Source organism: Chlamydomonas reinhardtii, chromosome 10, assembly GCF_000002595.2.
Source record: "Chlamydomonas reinhardtii strain CC-503 cw92 mt+ chromosome 10, whole genome shotgun sequence".
NCBI classification, from domain to species: Eukaryota; Viridiplantae; Chlorophyta; class Chlorophyceae; order Chlamydomonadales; family Chlamydomonadaceae; genus Chlamydomonas; species Chlamydomonas reinhardtii.
Genome location: NC_057013.1, coordinates 2,783,023 through 2,803,643, shown reverse-complemented (window position 1 = coordinate 2,803,643; position 20,621 = coordinate 2,783,023). Strand labels below are relative to the sequence as shown.

At 64.0% G+C, this 20,621-nt stretch overlaps 6 protein-coding genes across 6 annotated transcripts; 3 read left to right on the top strand and 3 right to left on the bottom strand.

Annotated features, from left to right (window-relative positions):
* Window positions 1-32: 32 nt before the first annotated feature.
* CHLRE_10g439200v5 (uncharacterized protein) lies at window positions 33-2,358 on the bottom strand. The gene has a single exon (XM_001690503.2). The coding sequence runs from the start codon at window positions 2,185-2,187 to the stop codon at window positions 925-927; it is 1,263 nt and encodes a 420-aa protein (XP_001690555.1). The 5' UTR covers window positions 2,188-2,358; the 3' UTR covers window positions 33-924.
* A 101-nt stretch (window positions 2,359-2,459) lies between these two features.
* Window positions 2,460-5,085, top strand: CHLRE_10g439150v5 (uncharacterized protein). The gene is made up of 3 exons (XM_001690323.2): window positions 2,460-3,216; window positions 3,647-3,887; window positions 4,202-5,085. The coding sequence occupies exons 1-3, from the start codon at window positions 2,576-2,578 to the stop codon at window positions 4,604-4,606; spliced, it is 1,287 nt and encodes a 428-aa protein (XP_001690375.1). The 5' UTR covers window positions 2,460-2,575; the 3' UTR covers window positions 4,607-5,085.
* A 2-nt stretch (window positions 5,086-5,087) lies between these two features.
* Window positions 5,088-9,825, bottom strand: CHLRE_10g439100v5 (uncharacterized protein). Its single transcript, XM_001690504.2, has 12 exons — window positions 9,537-9,825; window positions 9,361-9,450; window positions 8,620-8,781; window positions 8,154-8,354; window positions 7,681-7,863; window positions 7,371-7,487; window positions 7,114-7,193; window positions 6,785-6,929; window positions 6,483-6,618; window positions 6,145-6,302; window positions 5,765-5,920; window positions 5,088-5,504 (listed from the first exon to the last, which is right to left on the bottom strand). Exons 1-12 carry the CDS (start codon window positions 9,678-9,680, stop codon window positions 5,421-5,423), a joined length of 1,656 nt encoding a protein of 551 aa, XP_001690556.1. The 5' UTR covers window positions 9,681-9,825; the 3' UTR covers window positions 5,088-5,420.
* Window positions 9,826-9,979: 154 nt separating this feature from the next.
* On the top strand, window positions 9,980-14,064 carry CHLRE_10g439050v5 (uncharacterized protein). The gene is made up of 6 exons (XM_043066769.1): window positions 9,980-10,484; window positions 10,605-10,730; window positions 10,930-11,105; window positions 11,460-11,648; window positions 12,171-12,263; window positions 12,403-14,064. The coding sequence occupies exons 1-6, from the start codon at window positions 10,334-10,336 to the stop codon at window positions 12,826-12,828; spliced, it is 1,161 nt and encodes a 386-aa protein (XP_042920166.1). The 5' UTR covers window positions 9,980-10,333; the 3' UTR covers window positions 12,829-14,064.
* Window positions 14,065-14,099: 35 nt separating this feature from the next.
* CHLRE_10g439026v5 (uncharacterized protein) lies at window positions 14,100-15,134 on the top strand. Its single transcript, XM_043066768.1, has one exon. It carries the CDS (start codon window positions 14,138-14,140, stop codon window positions 14,645-14,647), a length of 510 nt encoding a protein of 169 aa, XP_042920165.1. The 5' UTR covers window positions 14,100-14,137; the 3' UTR covers window positions 14,648-15,134.
* A 69-nt stretch (window positions 15,135-15,203) lies between these two features.
* CHLRE_10g439000v5 (uncharacterized protein) lies at window positions 15,204-20,529 on the bottom strand. The gene is made up of 12 exons (XM_043066767.1): window positions 20,223-20,529; window positions 19,954-20,042; window positions 19,469-19,610; window positions 19,161-19,297; window positions 18,780-18,942; window positions 18,413-18,547; window positions 18,045-18,176; window positions 17,656-17,739; window positions 16,871-17,496; window positions 16,369-16,565; window positions 15,845-16,119; window positions 15,204-15,574 (listed from the first exon to the last, which is right to left on the bottom strand). The coding sequence occupies exons 1-12, from the start codon at window positions 20,430-20,432 to the stop codon at window positions 15,413-15,415; spliced, it is 2,352 nt and encodes a 783-aa protein (XP_042920164.1). The 5' UTR covers window positions 20,433-20,529; the 3' UTR covers window positions 15,204-15,412.
* Between the last annotated feature and the right edge of the window lie 92 nt (window positions 20,530-20,621).

Here is a 20,621-nt window from a genome sequence, read left to right as displayed (position 1 = left end):
ATTTGGCGCAGTGATAGCGAGATTAGCGACCACTCCGTGTGAACTTTGCATGAAGGCAGCCGTAAAAAATAGCTGCCAGTTACGCTCAACCAGGCCACGCCTGAACCACTCACGCATTCAGGCCCGTTACATTCACACCCAAATTCACATAACAGCCAACGCCAAGGCTGGACAGCAGCGGGAAGAGACAGCCGGGACTACAGCACTAGATTGCGCTATAGGGTGGGTGACTGGGTGAGCCAGAGTGGGCCGGCAGGCGTGCCGGGGTGAGCCGGTGAGGTTGTACTGGTGTAGCGCCTTTGCGCCTCAACTGTTGACCTAAGGCAATCGGCAGCCAACGCCCTGTGGTGCCGTGAGTTCCTTTTCATGTGCCACAACACGTGCCAATGTCCAACGCCTGCTGCCACCTGCAGACATGGGCTGCAGCTTACGATTCCAACGCATAGACCCTGTGACCGAGAATGCTTTACAGCGCTCAATGCCTGATACTGCAGGGCCACTGAAGTCCTATGCCATGCACACCCTCAGACATTCGCCAACTCACATACCCGGCATCTGCACGCCTACACGACTTCCGTCCAGGGGTGTTACCACCCTGCTACCGTATCCCACGTGCATCGGACGTTTGGAGTTTCGCACACCACAGCGCGGCCATGCCACCAGACACGCATGCTGCAACAATCATTCCGCCACAGTCGCAAGCCGCCCAACCGTGGCTGGCGGAGTGGCGGTGCAGGTCTCACAACGTCGCACTCACCTCTTCGTAACGTGTGCATGGGTCACTAATGGGCCGACAAACACAGATCGCGCAATCAAGTATGAATAAGCGCTGAGGGATCACCGGTGCCTGCCCTAATCCCTAGACCCGTGCTGCGCGCTCGCGCACCTGCGTAACGTTCGCTTTTCTCTCAGCCCCCTGCGATCCTAGCTTGTCTGCTCCGTGGCCGCCCCGCCCGCCGCCGCCGCCGGCAGCCGCTCCATACGGAACACCTCATAGTTGTGGTTGAGCGACTTGCAGGCGTGCAACCGCTGCCGGCCCCCGAGCGCGCCGTGCTGCGGGTCGGACTGGCAGTAGATGACCCGTTGCACGCGCGAGTGCACCAGCCCCATGGCGCACATAATGCATGGCTCGCGCACCAGGAAGATGTCGTACCCCGTGCACATGTACGGCCGCGTACCCGCGGTCACCGCCGTCAATACCGCCGCCGGCTCCATTGCGTCACTGGTCATCCCAACCGCTACCGGCTGCTGCGTGGGTGCAGAGCCATCTCCCAACCGCGGCCGCTTGCTTGCGACCTCGCCTCCTTCGCCCGCTGCTGCCGCCTCCTCTTGCTGCTGCGCAGCAGCCCCCAGACCGCCCAGACCGCCTCCCTCTGCGCCCTCTGCCTCCTGGGCCACGGTGGTCGTGGGCGGCCACAGCGCCAGGTCCCGGTCCGCCGCCACTGCCACCACCGCCATGGCCGCGTGTCGGAGCGGGTGCAGCATGGTGCCGTCAACCGCCTCCGCCAGCGACACCAGCGACGGCGGCTGTGCGATGATGGCGGCGTTGTCAAGCCGCGAAGCGGCCGCCATCTCGATGGCTCGCCGCATGTGGTGCTCGAAGTAGCGCTGCGTGCGCTCGTCCACCGGCGTCTCCTCCGTCACGGGCGTGCCGTTCTCCGGTATGCGCCAAGTGATGGGCCATAGCTTGGTCCACACCTCCCACTGCGCCCGCGTCTGCGGCGGCACGGCCGCGCCATGCATCAGCCGCAGCCGCACGCCGCCATGCTGACTGTACAACGCCTGCAGCTCGGCCGGCAGCTGCTGCAGTGGCAGCTCCGCCGGCTGGTCCCCTGCGGCATCGGCCGCGGCGGCGCCGTCGCCTCCAGCGGCTGCGCCAGGAGTGCCGTCAGCGCCGCTGCTGCCGTCTTTAGCGGGTGCTGAGGAAGGCAGTGCGCACAAGATGACTTCCAGCAGGCTGCCATCGTCAGGCGCCTTACGGACCCGCTTCAGGTGCTTGTGGTCCGCCAGCGGTTCCACGTTTCCCAGCGTGCGCATTAGCGCGTTACCCGCCTTGGCCGGGAACGCCGCCACAGCCAGCGGAACGGTGGTCAGCAGCAGTTCCGTCTGGCTGGGCACCATGACCGCCGTTCTGAAGGCGATCGGCGGCAGCAGCTCGCCGCCGTCGGCGATGGAATCGACCTCCATGGGCGCGACTCCAGACCAATGCGCTAAGCGGTCGCCCGTGACGCTGTGCTTTGCACTACGCGCGCTACGGCCAATACATGAATTCTATTAAGAGAGCCTGCCTCTTTTGGATACGGGCGACGCGCGGCAAGAGAATCCGGTTCGGTCACAGGTCACTAGCCGCAATTCAGCTTGCAGCCTTATGTGTGAATGTAGCATTTGAGTGTCATTATTTGACGGCATAGAAAGGTGAGCTCAAATGACCGGCAAGTTCACTGTTTGGTGCTGAAATCGGGGTCGTCGCATGCGCGTCGCTCGGGCTTCCCAGCAGCGCGGGTTCACCACACGCGACGGCCTGTCACATACTTCGTTTTAAATGCCGAAGGCTTGACTTACCACACGCACAAAGATGGCGACGATAGACAAAGAAATTTTCGACGACTCAACTGAGGATGCCCTGCCTGAGGAGTTTTCCTATATGAGCGCAGAGGCTATCCAGCAACGTGTGCGTCTCCTGGACAATGAGCTTCGCGTGCTAAAAGACGAGAGCACCCGCCTTACGTTAGAGCAGGACGGTCTGAAGGAGAAAATTAAGGAGAACAAGGAGAAGATCAAGCTCAACAACCAGCTGCCATACCTGGTTGGCAATATCGTGGAGGTGCTGGACATTAAGCCAGAGGAGGACGAGGAGGAGGACGGGTCGACTGTAGATCTCGATGCTCAGCGTCGCGGGAAGTGCGTGGTGCTCAAAACCTCAACCCGCCAAACCATTTTCCTGCCGGTAGTTGGCCTGGTGGACGCAAACACGCTCAAGCCGGGTGACCTGGTGGGCGTGAACAAGGACAGCTACCTGGTGCTGGACACCCTCCCTGCGGAGTATGACTCCCGCGTGAAGGCGATGGAGGTGGACGAGAAGCCCACGGAGGACTACTCGGACGTGGGCGGTCTGGATAAGCAGATTCAGGAGCTGGTGGAGGCTATCGTGCTGCCCATCCAGCACAAGGACCGCTTCACCAAGCTGGGCATCAAGCCGCCAAAGGGCGTGCTGTGGTGAGTGCCGCCAGCGCCCGCGGGGCCGCCAGGGGTTCAGCGCAGCGGGGGCGGACGTGGGGACTGGCCATGTCGATGCCGCCAGAGCTGCACAGGATTGCGGTGGGCGCTTGGTGGTTCCGCGCGTGCTTGCGCTGCAGACGGGGAGGGATGCGGAAGGTTATTGCGGGGGCACACGACGTGGCAGAGCTGCGGCTGTAGCAGTCTGGGCCCTTTCATACAATAGCAGGGGTGGGCCAGGCGGGGGCAGCGGATTTCATACAAGCTGTACTTAATGTCGGGCGCTTGGCTGCTTACATACACAGCACGGCGGCCGCTGCCCGCAAGCATGATAGGCACTGGTGCCGGAAGCACCAGCCGCACGCCTCCACACGCACGCCCGTCCTAGCCCGCCTCACCTCTCCTTCCCCCCTCTCCCGTCTCCTCACAGCTACGGCCCTCCCGGCACGGGCAAGACGCTCATTGCGCGTGCGGTGGCGGCGCAGACAAATGCCACCTTCCTGAAGCTGGCGGGGCCACAGCTGGTCCAGATGTTCATCGGTGACGGCGCCAAGATGGTGCGCGACGCGTTCGCGCTGGCCAAGGAGAAGTCGCCCTGCATCATCTTCATTGATGAGATTGACGCCATCGGCACCAAGCGCTTCGACTCCGAGCTGTCGGGAGACCGCGAGGTGGGAGCTTTGGGAGGTTCGGCGCAGGATTGGGAAACGTGTGTTACAAGGACAGACTCGCGACGCACACATGCGTGTACCGGGTGAGCGCGCTGCGCCAGCCAGTTATCCAGTAACGCCCGGCAGCTTGCAGCGACATTGAGTGCGGCAGCCGTGACTGCGCCATGCTCTCCAGCAAGCTATGGCTCACTCGCGCACCAGGCGCCAACCCACGACCCCGCCGGCACTCACATCACCCCAGTCTCGTCCCACCCACCCGCACGCCCACCATGCCCGCCCACCCCCACCCGCACACCGCATCGCCAACCCTGCAGGTCCAGCGCACCATGCTGGAGCTGCTCAACCAGCTGGACGGCTTCAGCAGCAACGACGACGTCAAGGTCATTGCCGCCACCAACCGCGCCGATATCCTGGACCCCGCGCTCATGCGCTCCGGCCGCCTGGACCGCAAGATCGAGTTCCCGCACCCCAACGAGGACGCGCGCGCCAAGATCCTGCGCATCCACAGTCGCAAGATGAACGTGGCGGCGGACGTTAACTATGAGGAGCTGGGGCGGAGCACGGACGACTTCAACGCGGCGCAGCTGAAGGCCGTGTGCGTGGAGGCGGGCATGCTGGCGCTGCGGCGAGACGGCACGGAGGTGACGCACGAGGACTTTGTGGAGGGCATCACGCAGGTGCAGGCCAAGAAGAAGGCCAACCTGCAGTACTATGCGTAAAGCGGCGTCGGCGGAGGTGGAGGAGGCGGCGGAGGCGGGCAGACGGGGAGGACGGTTTGTGGGCGTGTACGAGGTGGCGGATGGAGGAGATGGACTGATGGCGGCATGGGGGTATACATGTGTTAGGATGTAGGGATATGCCGCCAGTAGGACAGGGATTTGTAGAGCAGGTACAGGTGGTTGGCTTGCAGGTTGGCAGCTAGTGATGTCTGCAGGTCGCATGGGGATAGCGGGTAGACGTGGTAACGCATGCGTCAGTCCATGAACCGCAGCCAAGTTGACAGTGTGGCGTAACGGTGTGTCGAAGGTCGCGGATTCCTCCAGGGAACAAGACCTGTTATTGCGCGGCCGACCCGCTGTATGTCGATATTCACTGGACCTCGATTGACACGACATTGACTCAATGAACCTTACACAACCAAGGGCTCACCCGCAATGGAGGGCGATACCCCGAGCATGAGGAACTGTAAACTGCACCCACGAGCGAGTCCACCCGACCCTTGACAAAGAGCGGCTTCATGCCATCGGCCCCTCCGGCCTCTCCACCCCTTGCGCGAGCCACCTCACCACGTCAGCCGCCTCACCGATTACAACTAGCCCCGACCTGCCCCGACAGCTCCGCAATTGGCGTGGCTGCCTTGCAGACGTCCCCCCTCGCACCTGGGCCCCTCACGCCAGGCCATGTAATGACGACCAAACATCTGCGCCATCCGCATGATGAACACCTGGCGCCGCCTAGCTATGTACCCTAGTGTCCCACCGCACGCCCCGCCACGCCCTGTCTCGCCACTCCTAAGAGCACGCCCGTCCTCGCTCAATCGTCGCCGCCGTCGCCCTGTGCTTCCAACCGGATCAGGTCGTCGATGCGCAGGATGGTGATGGCCGCCTCCGTCGCGAACTGCAGAGGGCACAGGAATACAGGAGCAGTGAGGGAGGGGATGAAGTGAGGTACGTCAGCGCCAGGGCGAATACTTCACACGCGTGCATCAGCCCGCGCTATACGCCCACCCCAGCCCTTGGCTTTACCACCACTTGCATTTCTTCCGAGCATTTTTGCAGCCAAGCTTCCGTACACGGAGGGCCTGGACCCAACCACATGTGGTGTAGCCGCAGCCCCGCCCCACTGTCCCCCTTCCACGCCCCTCCGCTTCTCCGCACCTGGATCATCTTGATCTTGCTCATGGCCGGCTCTAGCACGCCCGCCTCCACGTTGTTGCGCACGCGGCCCTCCACCAGGTCCAGGCCCATCTGGCACAGCTTGGCCTCGGACTCCACGGTCTGCGACTTGTAGTGCAGCGCGCGCAGCGCAGCGACCTGCGGCATGAGCGGAATTGCAGCGACGGCATGTGGGTTGTCAGCGTTTGTTAGGCCCCGTGTTCATATGTTCCTATGCCCACGATGCTGCGACACTGCCATGTCAAGTGGGTGGCGATCAAGAACCCCAAGTCAGCTGTGCAGCATACCACAGCTCTGATGGCCAGAGTTCACGGCATGCTATCTCAAGCACCCCTCCCAAAGCAGCGCGCCGCAGCCCTCACCAGCTCCGTGGCGTCCTTGGCGGCGTTGACCGCCAGCGTCTTGGGCAGCACCAGCAGCGAGTTGGCGAACTCGCCGATGGCCAGCTGCTCGCGGCTGCCCAGCGTGGTGGCGTGGTTCTCCAGGAATATGGACAGAGCCGCCTCCACCGCGCCGCCGCCTGCAGGAGCGCACAGGAGACACGTGATTTGAGGCTTGACATATCGCTCATCGTTGGCGACCAGAAAGCGCATGACTAGCACTGCGCTAGGTGTTCGCCGTGCGCGGCAACAACATGTCCCTCCCCGCCCTTTCCCACCCACCCCCTCACCACCCCAGTGCCCCCAGTGCCCGCGCGCACCTGCCACCACGCTGCCGCTCTCCAAGACGCGCTTGACGACGCAGAGCGAGTCGTGGATGGAGCGGTCCATCTCGTCCAGCATGTAGTCGTTGGCGCCGCGCAGCAGCAGCGTCACGGCCTTGCTGTACTTGCAGCCCTGCGCCACAGGAGCGGGCCAGTGGCGGGGTCAGGTGAGTGGCGAATGACGGGGCTATGTGCACGCGGACCCTGAGCATGCGTGGAGGGACTCATCAGGGCAGCACACCGTACCCAACGAAGCCAGTCACGCAGGCTCGCCGTGCATGCCGCAGCCCCGCGCCCACCTTGATCATGATCATGTTGTCGTCCGCCACGCGCTCCTCCACCACCTCCTCGGCGCTGCCCAGGTGCGCCGGGTCGAAGGTCTCGTTGCCCTCCATGTCCGCCAGCGTCATCACCATCGTGGCGCCAGTGGCCTTGGCGATGCGGCTGCAGGAGTGGGGCCAGAGCCGATGATGATGGGTCTGGAGACGCGAACACATGATGAAGTGATGGCGGCCATGGTCTCCTGCCCCCAGTCGCCACCCAATTAGGCATTCTCGCCGGCCCCGTCCAAAAGCCGCCACACCCGGCTCCGCTCCAACCCTTCCGCCCAGCAGGCCACACTACCCACCGCAGGTCGTCCTTCTCCACGCGGCGGCACGCCACCACGCCCGCCTCCACAAAGTACTTGAGCGCCATGTCGTCAATGCCCTGCGCGGGTGTGGGGGTGGGGCAGTGGGGGCAGCCGTCAGCACCACGTGGCGCGCTTCTCAGGGCAGATACGTCCGGCGTGTGTCCCCACGCAGCTTGCCACTCAAAAGGAGGAAGCGCTGCCCACGCCCCCGCCAGCCGGCTCCCGCTGTTCTCAGGGCTCCCTCCTGCCCTCACCTTGGTTGTGAGCACCACGTTGGCGCCCGAGGCCAGGATCTTCTGGATGCGCTCCTTGGTGATGTCGTTCTCGCGCTCGCGAATCTTCTCCAGCTCCTTGGGGTCCGACACCAGCACCTGAGCAAGAGGAGGGAAGGGTAGCGGCGCGCGTTGATTGCGGCATGAAAGGGCAGGAATGCGCTGTAAGCATGCCTCCCCACACATAGGCACCCCACCAGCTCTTCAAGGTTCCCGCCCACTGACTCTCAAGCAGCCCAAAAGAACCTCGCGTGCTTGCGCCCCTGCGTTACACCTCCGCTCAGCACCCTACCTGCACGCCCATCATCATGCGCGCCTTTTGCAGGTTCATGTCCAGGCAGGCAATCTTAATGCCGCCCTCTGGCGCCAGGCGCTTGGGCATGCCCTGCGCCGCGCGGGCAAGGTTCAGCGCGTAGCCGCGGAGCAGCGTCGACTCGCGAGCGCTCTTGCCGTGCGCCTTGAGCACGTTCACGGCCTGTGCACGAGGAGGGGTGCAGGGATGCTGTTTGAGTCCCTGGCAACTGGGGGCGAGGCATTGCCAGCACTGACACGCAAGTGCATCCCGATACTGGCAGCACAGCCTCGCCAAGCAGGCGTGCCTGCATTACCCACCGACCGCCACGTGCCTGGCCCCTTCCCGGTCCCCGGCGCCCGTTCGCCCCCAAAGCATTTCCACTACCAACAGCCCCGTCCCTGCTGGCCCTTTCCTGTAACCCACCACCACCACCACCACCAACACCACCAACACCACCACCATCGACTCACCTTGACCGGGTAGCGGGCCTTGCCGGTGATGTCGTCCACTGTCTTGACGGCGCTCATGGCGTCCACCACCATGTTGGCGAAGAAGTCGCCCTCCGCGCCCACGATCTTGGAGCTCATGCTGGTGCGCGCCGTGTTCAGCAGCGTCTCCGTGCCCAGCGACTCGGTGGGGATGGCCATCTTCTCCTCGATGAACTTGCAGGCCTGCGTGTATGAAGGGGCGGATGTCAGGGCGCGTTCGCATGGTGTGCAGCAGGAGCAGACGTCGTGCGGGTGCTAGATGAGGCAGGCTCGTGCAAGTGTCGTCAAAGCTCCGGTACACGCCGGCGCCGCCAGTCAGCGGTCCCCCAGCTCCAAGCTGCTGATGGTCCCCACTCGCGCACCGTGTTCTTGGCCAGACCACTGCAGCCTAAGGCCCAGCGCCGCTCCCCCAGTCCCGCCCCGCCCTGGCACGTGTAGAACCGCTCACCTCGCGCATGGCGATACGGTATCCGCTGATGATGTTGGTGGGGTGGATTTTGTTCTTCACCAGCTCGTTCGCACGCTTCAGCAGCTCCGCCGCCAGGATGACCACACTGGTGGTGCCGTCGCCCACCTCCGAGTCCTGCAGCTCCGCCAGCTCCACCAGGATCTACCGTACACACACATGGCAAGCAGCACACCGCAGGCACGCCGCTTCAGGACACGTGTAAGTTTGAGCTTTGTTAAGTGTATCTAGTGCCCGCTTACCGGCCAGGAGCGCAGCCAGCATGGCCCTAGTTGGACACATCCCCGCGCCTGAACGGCGTCAGCTGCTCGGACACAAGCATGAGATCGTCCCATGTCCCTGGCATGACCGAGAGCGTTGACGTCGCGCAGCACGACTGCGTACCGCGGCCGCGCACGACCTTCAGGCATGCACGCAAGTCTGCAGGTGATTTCTCTACGATGACGCCCCGTGTCAAAAGACCGGTGTGAGGCAGAAACTTCGGCGTCGCTGAATGACTAGGCCACTTGCTGTGCCACGGCCTCTTTCCGTGCCTCGTTCCCAGTCAGCACCGCGCCATTTTACCCGCGGCTGTTTACTGGTTGTTACAGTGGCCTTACAAACGCTGTAGAGACAGCTTGGTATCTCAGTCTTCCCCGATTGGCGGTCTGGCCCCTGCTCTAGGCCCCAGCTCGCGTTGACTGCGAGGGGCGCGGGGGCGCGGGTTTCGCTTGGCACGCGCACCTTGGCGGCCGGGTGCTCCACCTCCAGCAACCGCAGAATGGTGGCGCCGTCGTTCGTGATCGTCACATCACCAATGTCGTCCACCAGCATCTGCGTGCGGGCCCTAAAACCTTCAGAGGCGCGCCCAGAAGCTCCGGAGACACATTGCGCGCGGGCTCCCGGTGCACGCAGCGCACCTTATCGAGACCAACGGGACCAAGGCTGCTCTTAACGATATTTGCAACAGCCGTGACAGCCATCACATTCTGCGTCCGCACGTCCTGGCCGCTCTGCCGGTCTCCGGCAATCTGGAGACGCGGCCCTTGAAGAGCTGTGGCCATGGTCCTAAAGTTATAAGCAGGTAGAAGCTGCTACAATGTCTCTCAGCGCCTTGTGTACTTGGTGCAGCGTGACTTAGCGGGAATCGATGGATCTCTGTCTGGCGCGCAGGTCAGGTGTTGTGTGATGTAAGCAGACACGCAATATGCAAGGTCGAGCGTATTGGCAGAGGCATTGGTATTGGCAGAGGTCTCGGGCTGGGAGCCCGCGCCCGATCGGCGGGATGAAGGGTAATTAAGTTGCCTCAGGGTCAAGGATTGCCCTGCAGGACCAAGCTTTCATACAAGACCTTGTTTATATCATGTGTTCAGCCCACAAACCCAAGCACGACTTGTTCTTTCTTAAACTTTTGGAAGCACGAGCTCTGCGGATTCCTGAATGAACCAAAGATATCTGCTATTTAGCTGCATCAAGCATTACGTCGGAACTTGCATATTATCATAGCGTGACGACTTTCGGTAGAGCCCGTATTTGATTTGTTTCACCAGCTCACCGTGACTGGCGGCCGGATTGCCAGCAGCCGTGGTCCTAACTCTTACAGCATCTGGAGCTGTCCGCGTCGCCGGCCTTGAACAGGAGCAGGCGACAAGGACAGCGATTCAGTCACGCGAGCGAGGCGGGCCCGGCGGGACTTATGTCTTTTGCTAGCAGCAGCATGAGCGAGTTTCAGGAGGCGGGGCCAGGCCCAGGCAGCAGCGCGCTGAAGGTGCCAGCCGTGCCCGCGAAGAGCAAGCAAAGTGCCAAGCTTCAAGAGCAGCTGGTGACCAATGACCCACTGAGGACGTATAAAGTATTCTTAAGTGGAGGTAAGGGCTGGCAAAGTTGGTGTGCGCCATCGCTGCAGGGCTTTTCCTTTGCTGAGACAGCACGGGCCCAGGCGTGCCATTCAAAAGGTTTGACGGATGTTATCAACTTCTTGCCTGCAGCGTTGAGCGGGGCTATCAGCCGGACAGCAACAGCCCCGGTAGACCGGCTTAAAATGCTGCTTCAGACGCACGACGGGGCCAAGGGCCTGTCGCTGCGGCAGGGCTGGCAGAAGATGATGGCAGAAGGTGCGTGCGACTGGGGCGGGCGAAAGAGGAGCACGACGGGCGGCATAGCGGACGTGGGCCCAGCCCCGGTTACGCCAGGTTTCGAGTGACAGTTGGCCGCATGACGCGGGACAACCGCTGCTATGTGCCGGCCCTCCGGAGCCTCCACATTTTTTCAAAGCCGCTCCTCCGCATGTCCCGCCTTACTGCAAACCTCCAGGCTCCATCAAGTCTTTCTTCAAAGGCAACGGGGCAAACGTGGTAAAGATAGCGCCGGAGACGGCGCTCAAGTTCACGCTGAACGATTCGATACGCAGCATCGTGGCACAGGACCCGGACAAAGTGCGGCTGAGGGAACGGGCGATATCAGGCGGCATCTCAGGGGCCATTGCCCAGGTGGGTGCGCAAGACGCGGCGGAGGGGCGCGTGTGGTGTGGCGTGGTGGCGTTTTGTGTGGGTATGGCGGGGTGCGCCGTCGCGGTGCCGTGGCGCATGGTGCTGACGGTGCCGAGACGCGGGGCGGGACCAGCTGCGGGTGGGTGTGGCTTCACGTGTTTACGCGTATGACGCGCAGACGGGGCCGGGGCACATGGTGACTGTGTTGTCGACCGGACGCCCTTGCCAGCACCGGAAGGCACACCTTCCTTCGCTCAACCAGCCAGCATGTCGTACAGCATGGGTCCGCCGACACGATCACAGCCCCCATTACTCCCAACATCATCTCTAGCTGCTGGCGTGTGCGTTGTGCAGGGGCTGCTGTACCCGTTGGACACCATCCGCACGCGGCTGGCTGTGTCACCCACCAACACCTACAACGGCATCCTGCACGCCGCCTACCGCATCCGGCGGGATGAGGGCGTGGCGGCCTTCTACCGCGGCCTGACGCCCTCCATGATTGGCATCCTGCCCTTCGCGGGGGTGGACATTGCGTTGTTCGAGGTGGGTGCGCGAGGGGGCAGGGGGCAGGACAGAGGTGGAGATGGGGGGTTGGGAGGGGGGCTACAGGTGGAGAAGGAAGGCGCCATGGAGGCAGAAGGCCGGGCGGGGGATTGGGAGAGGGAGTTCAGGGAGTGAGGAAGGAAGGCGCCATGGAGGCAGAAGGCCGGGCGGGGGATTGGGAGAGGGAGTTCAGGGAGTGAGGAAGGAAGGCGCCATGGAGGCAGAAGGCCGGGCATAGGCGGAGGTTAGAAAGAGTGATGGCAGGGGAGGAGGACGAATGGCCAAGAAACGTCTATGGGCGTGGAGGATGGCATGGAGAGGGACCATAGACGATGAAAGGGCGGCAACCCAGATGCGGGCTGCTGGCTGTCGGGCAGGCACGAAAACCTGTGCCGTTTGGCCGGGCGCCCTTGGCATACGGTTTGAGGCCGGCCCAGACACGAGGCTGTAGGCACGCACAGGACAGGCGGTCCAGGCTGCGCCATTGACACGACCGGCCTCCCCGTTTCGCCCTCCCCACAGGCGTTCAAGGAGATCTTGTACGAGAAGTACGACGGCCGGCCGCCGCACATGGCCATTGTGGGGGCGGGCATGCTGTCCAGCTCCATTGCGCAGGTGGGTGGGCGTGTGGCCGCTGCGGGCGGGCCCGGCTGTGTCCATGCGGGCTACGAAGGCTGGGGACATCTGCTTCCATGTTTTGTTTCCTGTCGCTCGCTCACCCTCCTGGCATGTGGTGTCGCCCGGCACTCTGCAGGTGGTGTCGTATCCGCTGGCGCTGGTGCGCACGCGGCTGCAGGCGCAGTCCGTGCCGCGGCCCGTGCACCCGCACCACCACCAGCTGCAGCAGCAGCACGCCGCCGCCGCCGCCGCCGCCTCCGGCCGCGGGCCGCAGGGGCACAGCCACCACGTGCCGCACGCCGGCAAGCCCGGGGTGAAGCACCCCCCGGGCCACCCCCACCACCTGCACCACCCGCCTGCGCCCGCCTGCAGCGGCGCGGGCGGGCAGGTCAAGTACCGCGGCATGGTGGACGTGTTCCGCAAAACCATCCGGAACGAGGGCGTGCGGGGGCTCTACAAAGGGCTGCTGCCAAACTTGCTGAAGCTGGCGCCGGCGGCCGGCATTGGCTGGTTCGTGTTTGAGGAGACGAAGCTGGCGCTAGGCGTCAACCCGCGGTCCTGACGCATGGGTAGCGGGTAGCGGGTACTGGCGTGTGGGGGATGTGGTGGAGCAGCGGGCGGGGAGCGGGGGAGTGTAATGGTGTAGAGCGCGCAGCACGCGATCCTTGTGTGGTCAAGGTGCATGTCACGGGCGCCCCGCCGCCGCAGCTGGGCTGCAGGTGTGGCCTGTGCCCTGGCAGGGACGACGTGATCTTGATTCCATACACGCGCGTGCATAGGGCAGGACAGCACTCATGTTCAAGTGTTAATGTTCGCGGTTACTTCATGTGTTAGCGTGTGTACCTTTGGGCACCGTAGGGCGGCTTGTACTTGTTATTCGCGCACTAGATGGCTTGACTGTGACTGCTTTGACTTTGCGTTGACCAACCGGCAAGAGCTGTGGAATTGGTGGCATAGAAATAAACTTCAAGCTGAATTTCGACAGGACACTGACTCGGCTGAGCTGGGCAGACCCTTTGGCTAAGATTGACTACATGTACTTTGGTGCGCATGTTATTGTTGCGGTAGCTCACGGTGGGCACGCGGCGTGACTTCGTGGGCGCCGCAATGAGAGCCGCTCAGGCATAGCGCGGGTCATAGATGGCGCCACCTAGAGTTTGCAGGGGCGCACGGCGCGGCGCCAGAGGATGTGCGATGGGGGCGCAATGTTGGTGGCCGGCACTTGGTGCAGTGCTTTACAACAAGGCTACAATAATGCTTTGCGTTATGAGTTTCGCACACTTCGTCTAGCCTGCAGCCGCTGCTGCACGGGTAACCGGAGGAGGTGCGGCCGAGGGGCTGGCGAGTGACGAACTCGCGTAGGGGTTGAGGCCGCGCGTTGAGCCCGTGGCTGGGGTCTTTGACATGCGCTGCAAGCCATGTTTAATTTCTGGGCTGCCTTTTGGCGCATATCGGTACGCCGGATTCGTTGGCAAATCACAGGTTTGGGCGCGCCAAACCGTATTGTGTCGGGACTCACGTTTGCCATGGGGTGGGCGCGCACAGCCGGCAACGGGGGGCCCGCGGCCCCTGCTGGAGAGGAGGCGGAGGCGTGAGCTATGTCTCTCGACGAAGGGAGGCCGCTTCGGCGGTCGATAGCCCCCCCTACACCCCGCCACCTGACCCCAAGTTGGTCGCCAACGCACTGGGCTCCGTGCGGGTGGGGCGCGGCGCCTGGACTGCGGGGGAGGCCCGAGGGCCACGCTAACCGCGAGACCAGGAGAACCTGAAAAGGCCGATGCTGTAACAGCAGTAACAACTGCTCAGGTTGCACGTGTGCAACAGAGACAGTTCCTCATCCATTGTTTCCATCCCTTGAAAACGCTTAGTAGATGCTGACAAGCCGCCAGCTCGCCGAGGGCGACGCCTTGGCAGGGGCCCGCGATGGTGAGGTCCTGCCGCGCGAGCTGCAGCCCAAAGTCCGTGCTACAGCCGCAGCGCCGGAGGCAGCGCTGGGAGCAGTTGACCGTCCCGCGCGCGGCGGCGGGTCCGCGCCTGCAGCAACGGGTGAGCGGGAGCTGGCGCCGATGGTGGCGGGAACTGCGGCTCCAGGTCAATGCCAGTACAGAGGCCCCGGCGGAGCGGGGCCTGCAGCGGCGGCAGAGGGAGCCGCTGCAGGTGAAGAGGTGCTGCCAGGGGTGAACGGTGGGGATGGATGGGCTACCCTGCGGCCGTTCGCGGACTTCCCACGGCGTGGCACCTTCCGGGGTAGGGGCCGGGGCTTGGGGGCAAGTCGCCACGCGGGAGCAGCTGCGGCGGACGCTGCTGGTGGGCCAGTGGCGGCCAGTGATGCAGGGCGGGATGGAGCCGTGCAGGCGGCAGCGCCGGCAGCGGGGCAGTAGCAGTGGACAGAGGTGCGGGCAAGCTGCACGGTGACTAGGACCCGGCGAACCGGCGTGGGTCTAAGCGCTGTTGTCATATGCTCATAGGGCTACGCTGGGATTAAGGGATATGTGAGACAGAGCAGTTCAATAACATAAATAAAGGAGTTCGAGGAGGATGACAGTGCGCGACTATCGCTGCCGCCGCCGCCGCAGCAGCAGGCACAGCCGCCGGCCCGCCGTAGCAGCAGCGGCCAAGTGTGGCGGCGATGGCGACCACAGCGGGCCTGGCTAGCCTGGTAGCTGTGGGGCAGGGCGCGTGAAGCTGGCCGCATCGCGCATCGACGCGGGCCTGGGACGCTGGGTCTGGGCGATGAGGAGGAGCGTAAGGGTGACGGAGCGTGCTGCTAGGCGGCTCTCAAGCTGCCGCACGCAGGAGCAGGTGCAGGCGCGGTGCCCATGAGCGTGTCGCAGTGATGCCCTGCTGTTGCTGTAACGGATTGTGGCGGATTTGCCCCCGCGTTTCCCTCTTGAGCTTTTCACCAGCAGCGTGGTCAGCTTGTACAGGCAGGAAAGCGTTCCTTCAATGTTACAACGCGCACGCTAAACCGACACCTCCCATCGCCCGATTCGTGTGCGGGCCGTGTACCGGTAGTCCGTTGAACTCACACCGCATGTATGCACGCCCCGCACGCCGACGCTCCGCATGCAGCCAGCCACCCCTGCACCCAGCCGCAACCCGCACAGCCCGACACACCACCAGCACTGCCCCGCCCTGCTGCCGCCCTACTGCGTCGCCGCCGCCACCTGCGCCGCCTCCAGCGGCCGCACCTCCCACGTCACGCCTCCGGCGCCGTCTGGCCGCAGCTGCAGCAGCGCGCTGTGGAAGTCGCGCAGTGTCGAGCGGTGCCCCACACTCACATAGCTGATGCCCGACTGCGCCAGCACCTGCGCAGATTCACAAGGATGCGGCAGTTTGGCCATGGTTGCTGACAATGCCAAGATTAAGGAAGAGAGCAGCGGGGCCCCAAGGTAGCACCAATACTGTGGACCGGAAAGTTAAGGAAGACGCAGGCCCATGTGCGGTATATGACCCACCATCCCTCGTACAAGCCTGCAGGGGCCTCACAACTTCGCCGTCCCAACAAAGCGGCACGCACAAAAAATTGCAGCACACTTCGCGGTCGGCTCTACACCCTACGAAACGCGCGCGCGCACCTTGTACAGGCGCGCCTCGGTGTCCTGGTCCAGCGCCGACGTGGCCTCATCCAGCAGCGCCAGCGCCGGCTGCGGCCGCGCCAGCAGCAGCCGCGCCCAGCCCAGGCGCTGCTGCTCGCCCAGCGACAGGCTGGACGCCCAGTCCGCAGACGTGTCCAGCGCTGCCTTGGCGGCGGCGGCGGACAGGGAGGAGGGAGAGGCGTGGCCGCCGCGTGTGGTGGCGGAGGTACTGGCGCCGTTGCCGTTGGCCGTGCCGGCAGCCTCACCCTCGGCGTCTGCGGTCAATAGGTGATGCGAGTGAGGAGAGCGTGAAGACGCAATCACGTGCTAGAAGCGACCCGAATGTGTCACGCCCGGTGTGTTGGGTGTGCAGTTGATGCTGCTTGGGACCGGGCCACTCCTTACGAGCACCTTCACACAGGGGGGCGTATTCCTTCTTTTGCCCTTTCAAGCAACACACGCACGCACCCACACGAACACACGCACACAAACACACACGCACACAAACACACACACATACACACCTGGCGCGTATCGTGTGACCAGGTGCCCCAGTTGCACCAGCTCCAGCACCGACAGGATCTCCGCGTCACTGGGCGGGGGCACCAGCGGCGCAGCGGCTGGTGAGGACGTAGAGGTGGAGGAGGTGGAGGAGCTGTCCGAGGCCGGAGCGGAGCTGGAGGCCGTGGCGGTGGAGCCCTCCTGCTGCTGGGTGTGCCGCCTGCAGGAGGAGGGCCGGGGCGTGTGCAGGTAAGGGTACATCAAATGCCGAGAGCGTCAACCAGGATGTGCTCGACTGGCCAAGCCCTAGCGCTGACGCGAACTCACCACTTCCCCTGCTTCATTTGCACAGTCGCCGTTCAGTGACAACAAACATGCCGCACCCCCACCCGCCCCCGCCCAACTCCGCCCGCCCACGCCAAACCCCGCCATGCCCCACTCAACCCGCTGCCTCGCCCCCACCCACAACACCCCTCCCCCTCCCCCTGCCGCCCTCCCGCCCCCTCCCGCCCCCTCCCGCCCCACCTGGGGTACAGCGCCTGGTCCCTCAGGCTGCCCAGCACCATGTAGGGCCGCTGCGGCAGGAACATCACGTCGTCGCGCGCCGCGCCCACGTCGATGGAGCCGCGGCCCTCGCTCCACAGCCCCGCCACCGCGCGCAGCAACGACGTCTTGCCGGCGCCGCTGGGCCCCATGACCAACAGCGACTGGCCCGACATGAGGTCCAGGTCCAGGCCGGTGAGCAGCACGTTGCGGCCGCGCGGCGTGGCGACCGTCAGGTCGCGCACCTGCAGCAGCGGCCGCCCGTGGTGGCTGCTACTGCCAGTATGGGTGCTGGTGGAGGTGGATGTGCTGGCAGAGGCTGTAGCAGCAGTGGCAGCAGCGGCAGCGGAGGAGGCTGCGTCGGCAGCGGCCGCGGCCTGGAAGCGCAGCTCGATGCCGGGCAGCGCGGCCAGTGAAGTCTCGTCGTCGCCGCCCACCACTACCGGTGCGCTGCTGGTGGCGGCGGCCGCGGCGACGTCCGAGTCAGCTGGTGCGCCTGCCTTGGCTCGCTCCGCCAGCTGCTGCTGCTGCGCGCGCCGGCTGACCACCGCCTCATCAAACTCGCCCAGGCGGTCCACCACCGCGCTGAAGCCCGCCAGCGCCTCAATCTGTGCATGGGTAAGCAGTTTGAGGATTTAGGCTTACATGTCGGCGGTTTTATAGGCTGACAAGCACGAGGCCGGTGCAACTTCCTCCGGCCGCGTGCTGCAGGTGCCTGCTGCCGTTACGGCCCAGGTCGCTGCTCGTGGGGCCGCCCCGTACCGCACCTGGTAGATGACCAGCGAGACGTCATTGAGGATGTGGTTGAAGGCCGACTGGCTCTGGTTGATCACGCCAAAGTCGATCTTGCCCTGCACGCAGGGGGCAGGGGCAGCCGTGCGGCACCAGAGGGCCAGCACCATGGGTCAAGCTCGTGTCCACAGCGTGAACCGGGGATCTCATCCTCAGGCCCTCAGCCCGACCTTGAACCCCAGCCTCCACAGCACGTCTACACCCGGACCGGCCCTACCAGGGCTGAACCACAGCCCTCCCCCGCCATCCACTTCCCATGACACACAACCACGCACACATGTAATATACGATGCGCCCTTGGCGTTTCCGTGTCCCCTATACCCCCCCCCCCGGACACACACCCCACCCCCCTCCACACACACACCTGGAAGAACAGCGGCGCCACCACGGCTGCAGGCAGTAGCTGAATGAGGTAGCGGTAGTAGGAGGTGAAGAAGTCCAGGTTCCGACTGGCGGTAATAAGGCCCATGTAGTTCTCCACCGCGGCTTGCAAGCGCTGAGGAGTGATGGGCAGCGGGCTAACCTTTTTAAGATACAGTTCTATGGCGGTTTAGGGAGTAGCATGGGAGGCGTTTGAGCTTGACTGCGCGGTGGGCCCGGGTGGCGGGTGGAGGACATTGGTACGGTGTAACGGTGCAAAGCCTTGGGCCGACTGGCAACTGCCCCCTTCCCACAACAGGTCCTTCCGCCCGCATTCTGGGCCTCTGCCCCTCTGCCTCCATCCCGCCTCACCAGCTTGAGCAGCGCGCGCTCGTCCTGGTCACCGTCATAGAAGGCGATGCTCTCGGCGTTCTCGCGCACGCGCACCAGCCCATAGCGGAAGTCGGCCTCGCGCGCCTCCTGGTTGAAGTTGAGCGTCACCAGGTTCTGCGCGCAAGGGTGTGCAGGCGAGGAAAGGCGCGGGGAAAGGCGGGGCGAACAGGGGCGGTTGTAAGCGCGTGTAGCACTTACGTCCGCAAATCTAAGCTGACCTGCTGACAGTCACATCCAGGGGTCTCGCCTGGTCTCATCGCTCCTCAAGGTGCCGGGCGCACCCGCCCACTTGCCCTTCCACCGTTCCGCCCTATCGCCCTCTGACGCCCCACCCAGACCGCCGCACCTTGCCCAACGCCACGGACGCCGCCGTGCCGCCCACCGAGTACAGCACCAGCGCCGCGAACAGCGGGGGGTAGATGGTGAACAGGATGCCGGAGAATGACACCAGGTCGATGGCGGCGTTGAGCAGCGTCAGCGACAGGCCCAGAGCCGTGTCCGTGAAGGTGCTGCGAGAGACCAGCCGGTTTGCACATACATCAGGGCTGCCACGTACGTGCAAAGGAGCTCACATTGCCGTACATACACACGACCCCTGCTTTCCCAACACATACTCGTGCCTTGCTGGCTTCACTGGCGCTACCGGAGGCCTGCCCCACTATGTCCGGTGGCCACGCGCCTTCCACTCGCAGATCCCGCGCCCCTCCCCCCTGCCAGCGCGACTCACGCGACGTCGCTGGTGATGCGCTGGTCGGGGTTGTCGACCTCGGCGCTCTGCTGCAGCCCGTAGAAGGTGCGCTCACTCAGGTACTCGGCCAGCAGCCGCTCCGTCATCCACTGCCGCCACTCCAGCGCCAGCTTGCTCTGTGGGCGGCGGCGCGGACAGTGCGACGCGTGCGAGGGCGGCAGCGTGGGCACGTATGGTGCAGCGATGGCTCCTTGCTGTTCACGCATCCTGCTGCATGCACCTTATCACGCAGTTGCGCCTGTCGGGCAAACGAAGACAAACATATCACACAACAAAGGAGCCCGCACCTGGAAGTAGCTCTTGAACACGAACACCGGGATGCCCAGCGCGAACCCCGCCAGGTACTTCATCAGCTGGTACTTAAACGCGACCTCGTCCTTATCGCTCAGCGCCGTGAAGAAGTCGCGGCCCAGGAAGTTGAACACCACACTGCATGTGCCGCAAGCGCAGGTGCAGGGCAGCAGCGGCAGCGGCAGGGAGACAACGCCACCGGCGCCGTGCGATGCCATGCGTTGATTCGGAATGACACGTAGCATGGGGTGCAAAGTTGATGTGTATCTGTGTGCGTATGACCACCGTCCCGCCCCGGATGGAGTGCGTATGCAACAGGTCGGCTTGCGGGGCTGGCACCAATGCCTGCGCCTGGCGCCCGCAATCACTCGCCGCTTGTGGATGCAGGCTACGCCGGGCTCGTGTCCTCTCAACACACTGCATCACACTGCGCCGGCCCCGCATCATGAACGCGACATGTCGCATGCGCGGCGGTGCACACCTGACGGCTGTGGTCGCCAGTGTCAGCCCCACCACGCCCGCCAGCTTCCACCGCGCCGACTTCTCCTCCTGCCAGTACGGCAGCGCCAGCTGCACAGGCCGGCAACAGCGAGAGAAGGAGGATGTTGGCGTGCGCAAGTACACAGGCGTGTGCGAAATGGCGAATGGTGCTGCGCTTGGGACTGTCGCCGTGCCCGTTGCAGTGCGCAACGCTTCCACCGCTGCTGCCCGTTGAACCCCGCCCACACGACCGTGTGGCGCGCCGCTTACCTGCGACAGCCGGCCCAGGATGACGCCTAGGTCGGTACTGGGGCCATCGGGCTTCTTCTTCGGCACCAGCGCCAGCGGTGCGCTCTGTTTCGTCGCGCCCGCGACGGATGTGGGCGACCATCTCCACGTCTTTTGTGTTGGGCGAAGCGGTCGAGTCGACCTGGTGAGCCGCGCTGAGCCCCTCAGGGCTTTTTGAGGCATAAGCAGCATTGTGGGGGTTGCAGCTGCGCTGGAATGCGAGTTGGGGCTTTCACCAGCGCGTGCAAGCGGCTAACATGGGCCCTGGAGGTTTTCAAGTTACACCTACACACCACACGAGTGCCCACAACACTGGAGTTGCACGCAGAAATGGTCCTGGGATGCCACACTCCCGCGAGCAATGATGACGTTCACCGCTGG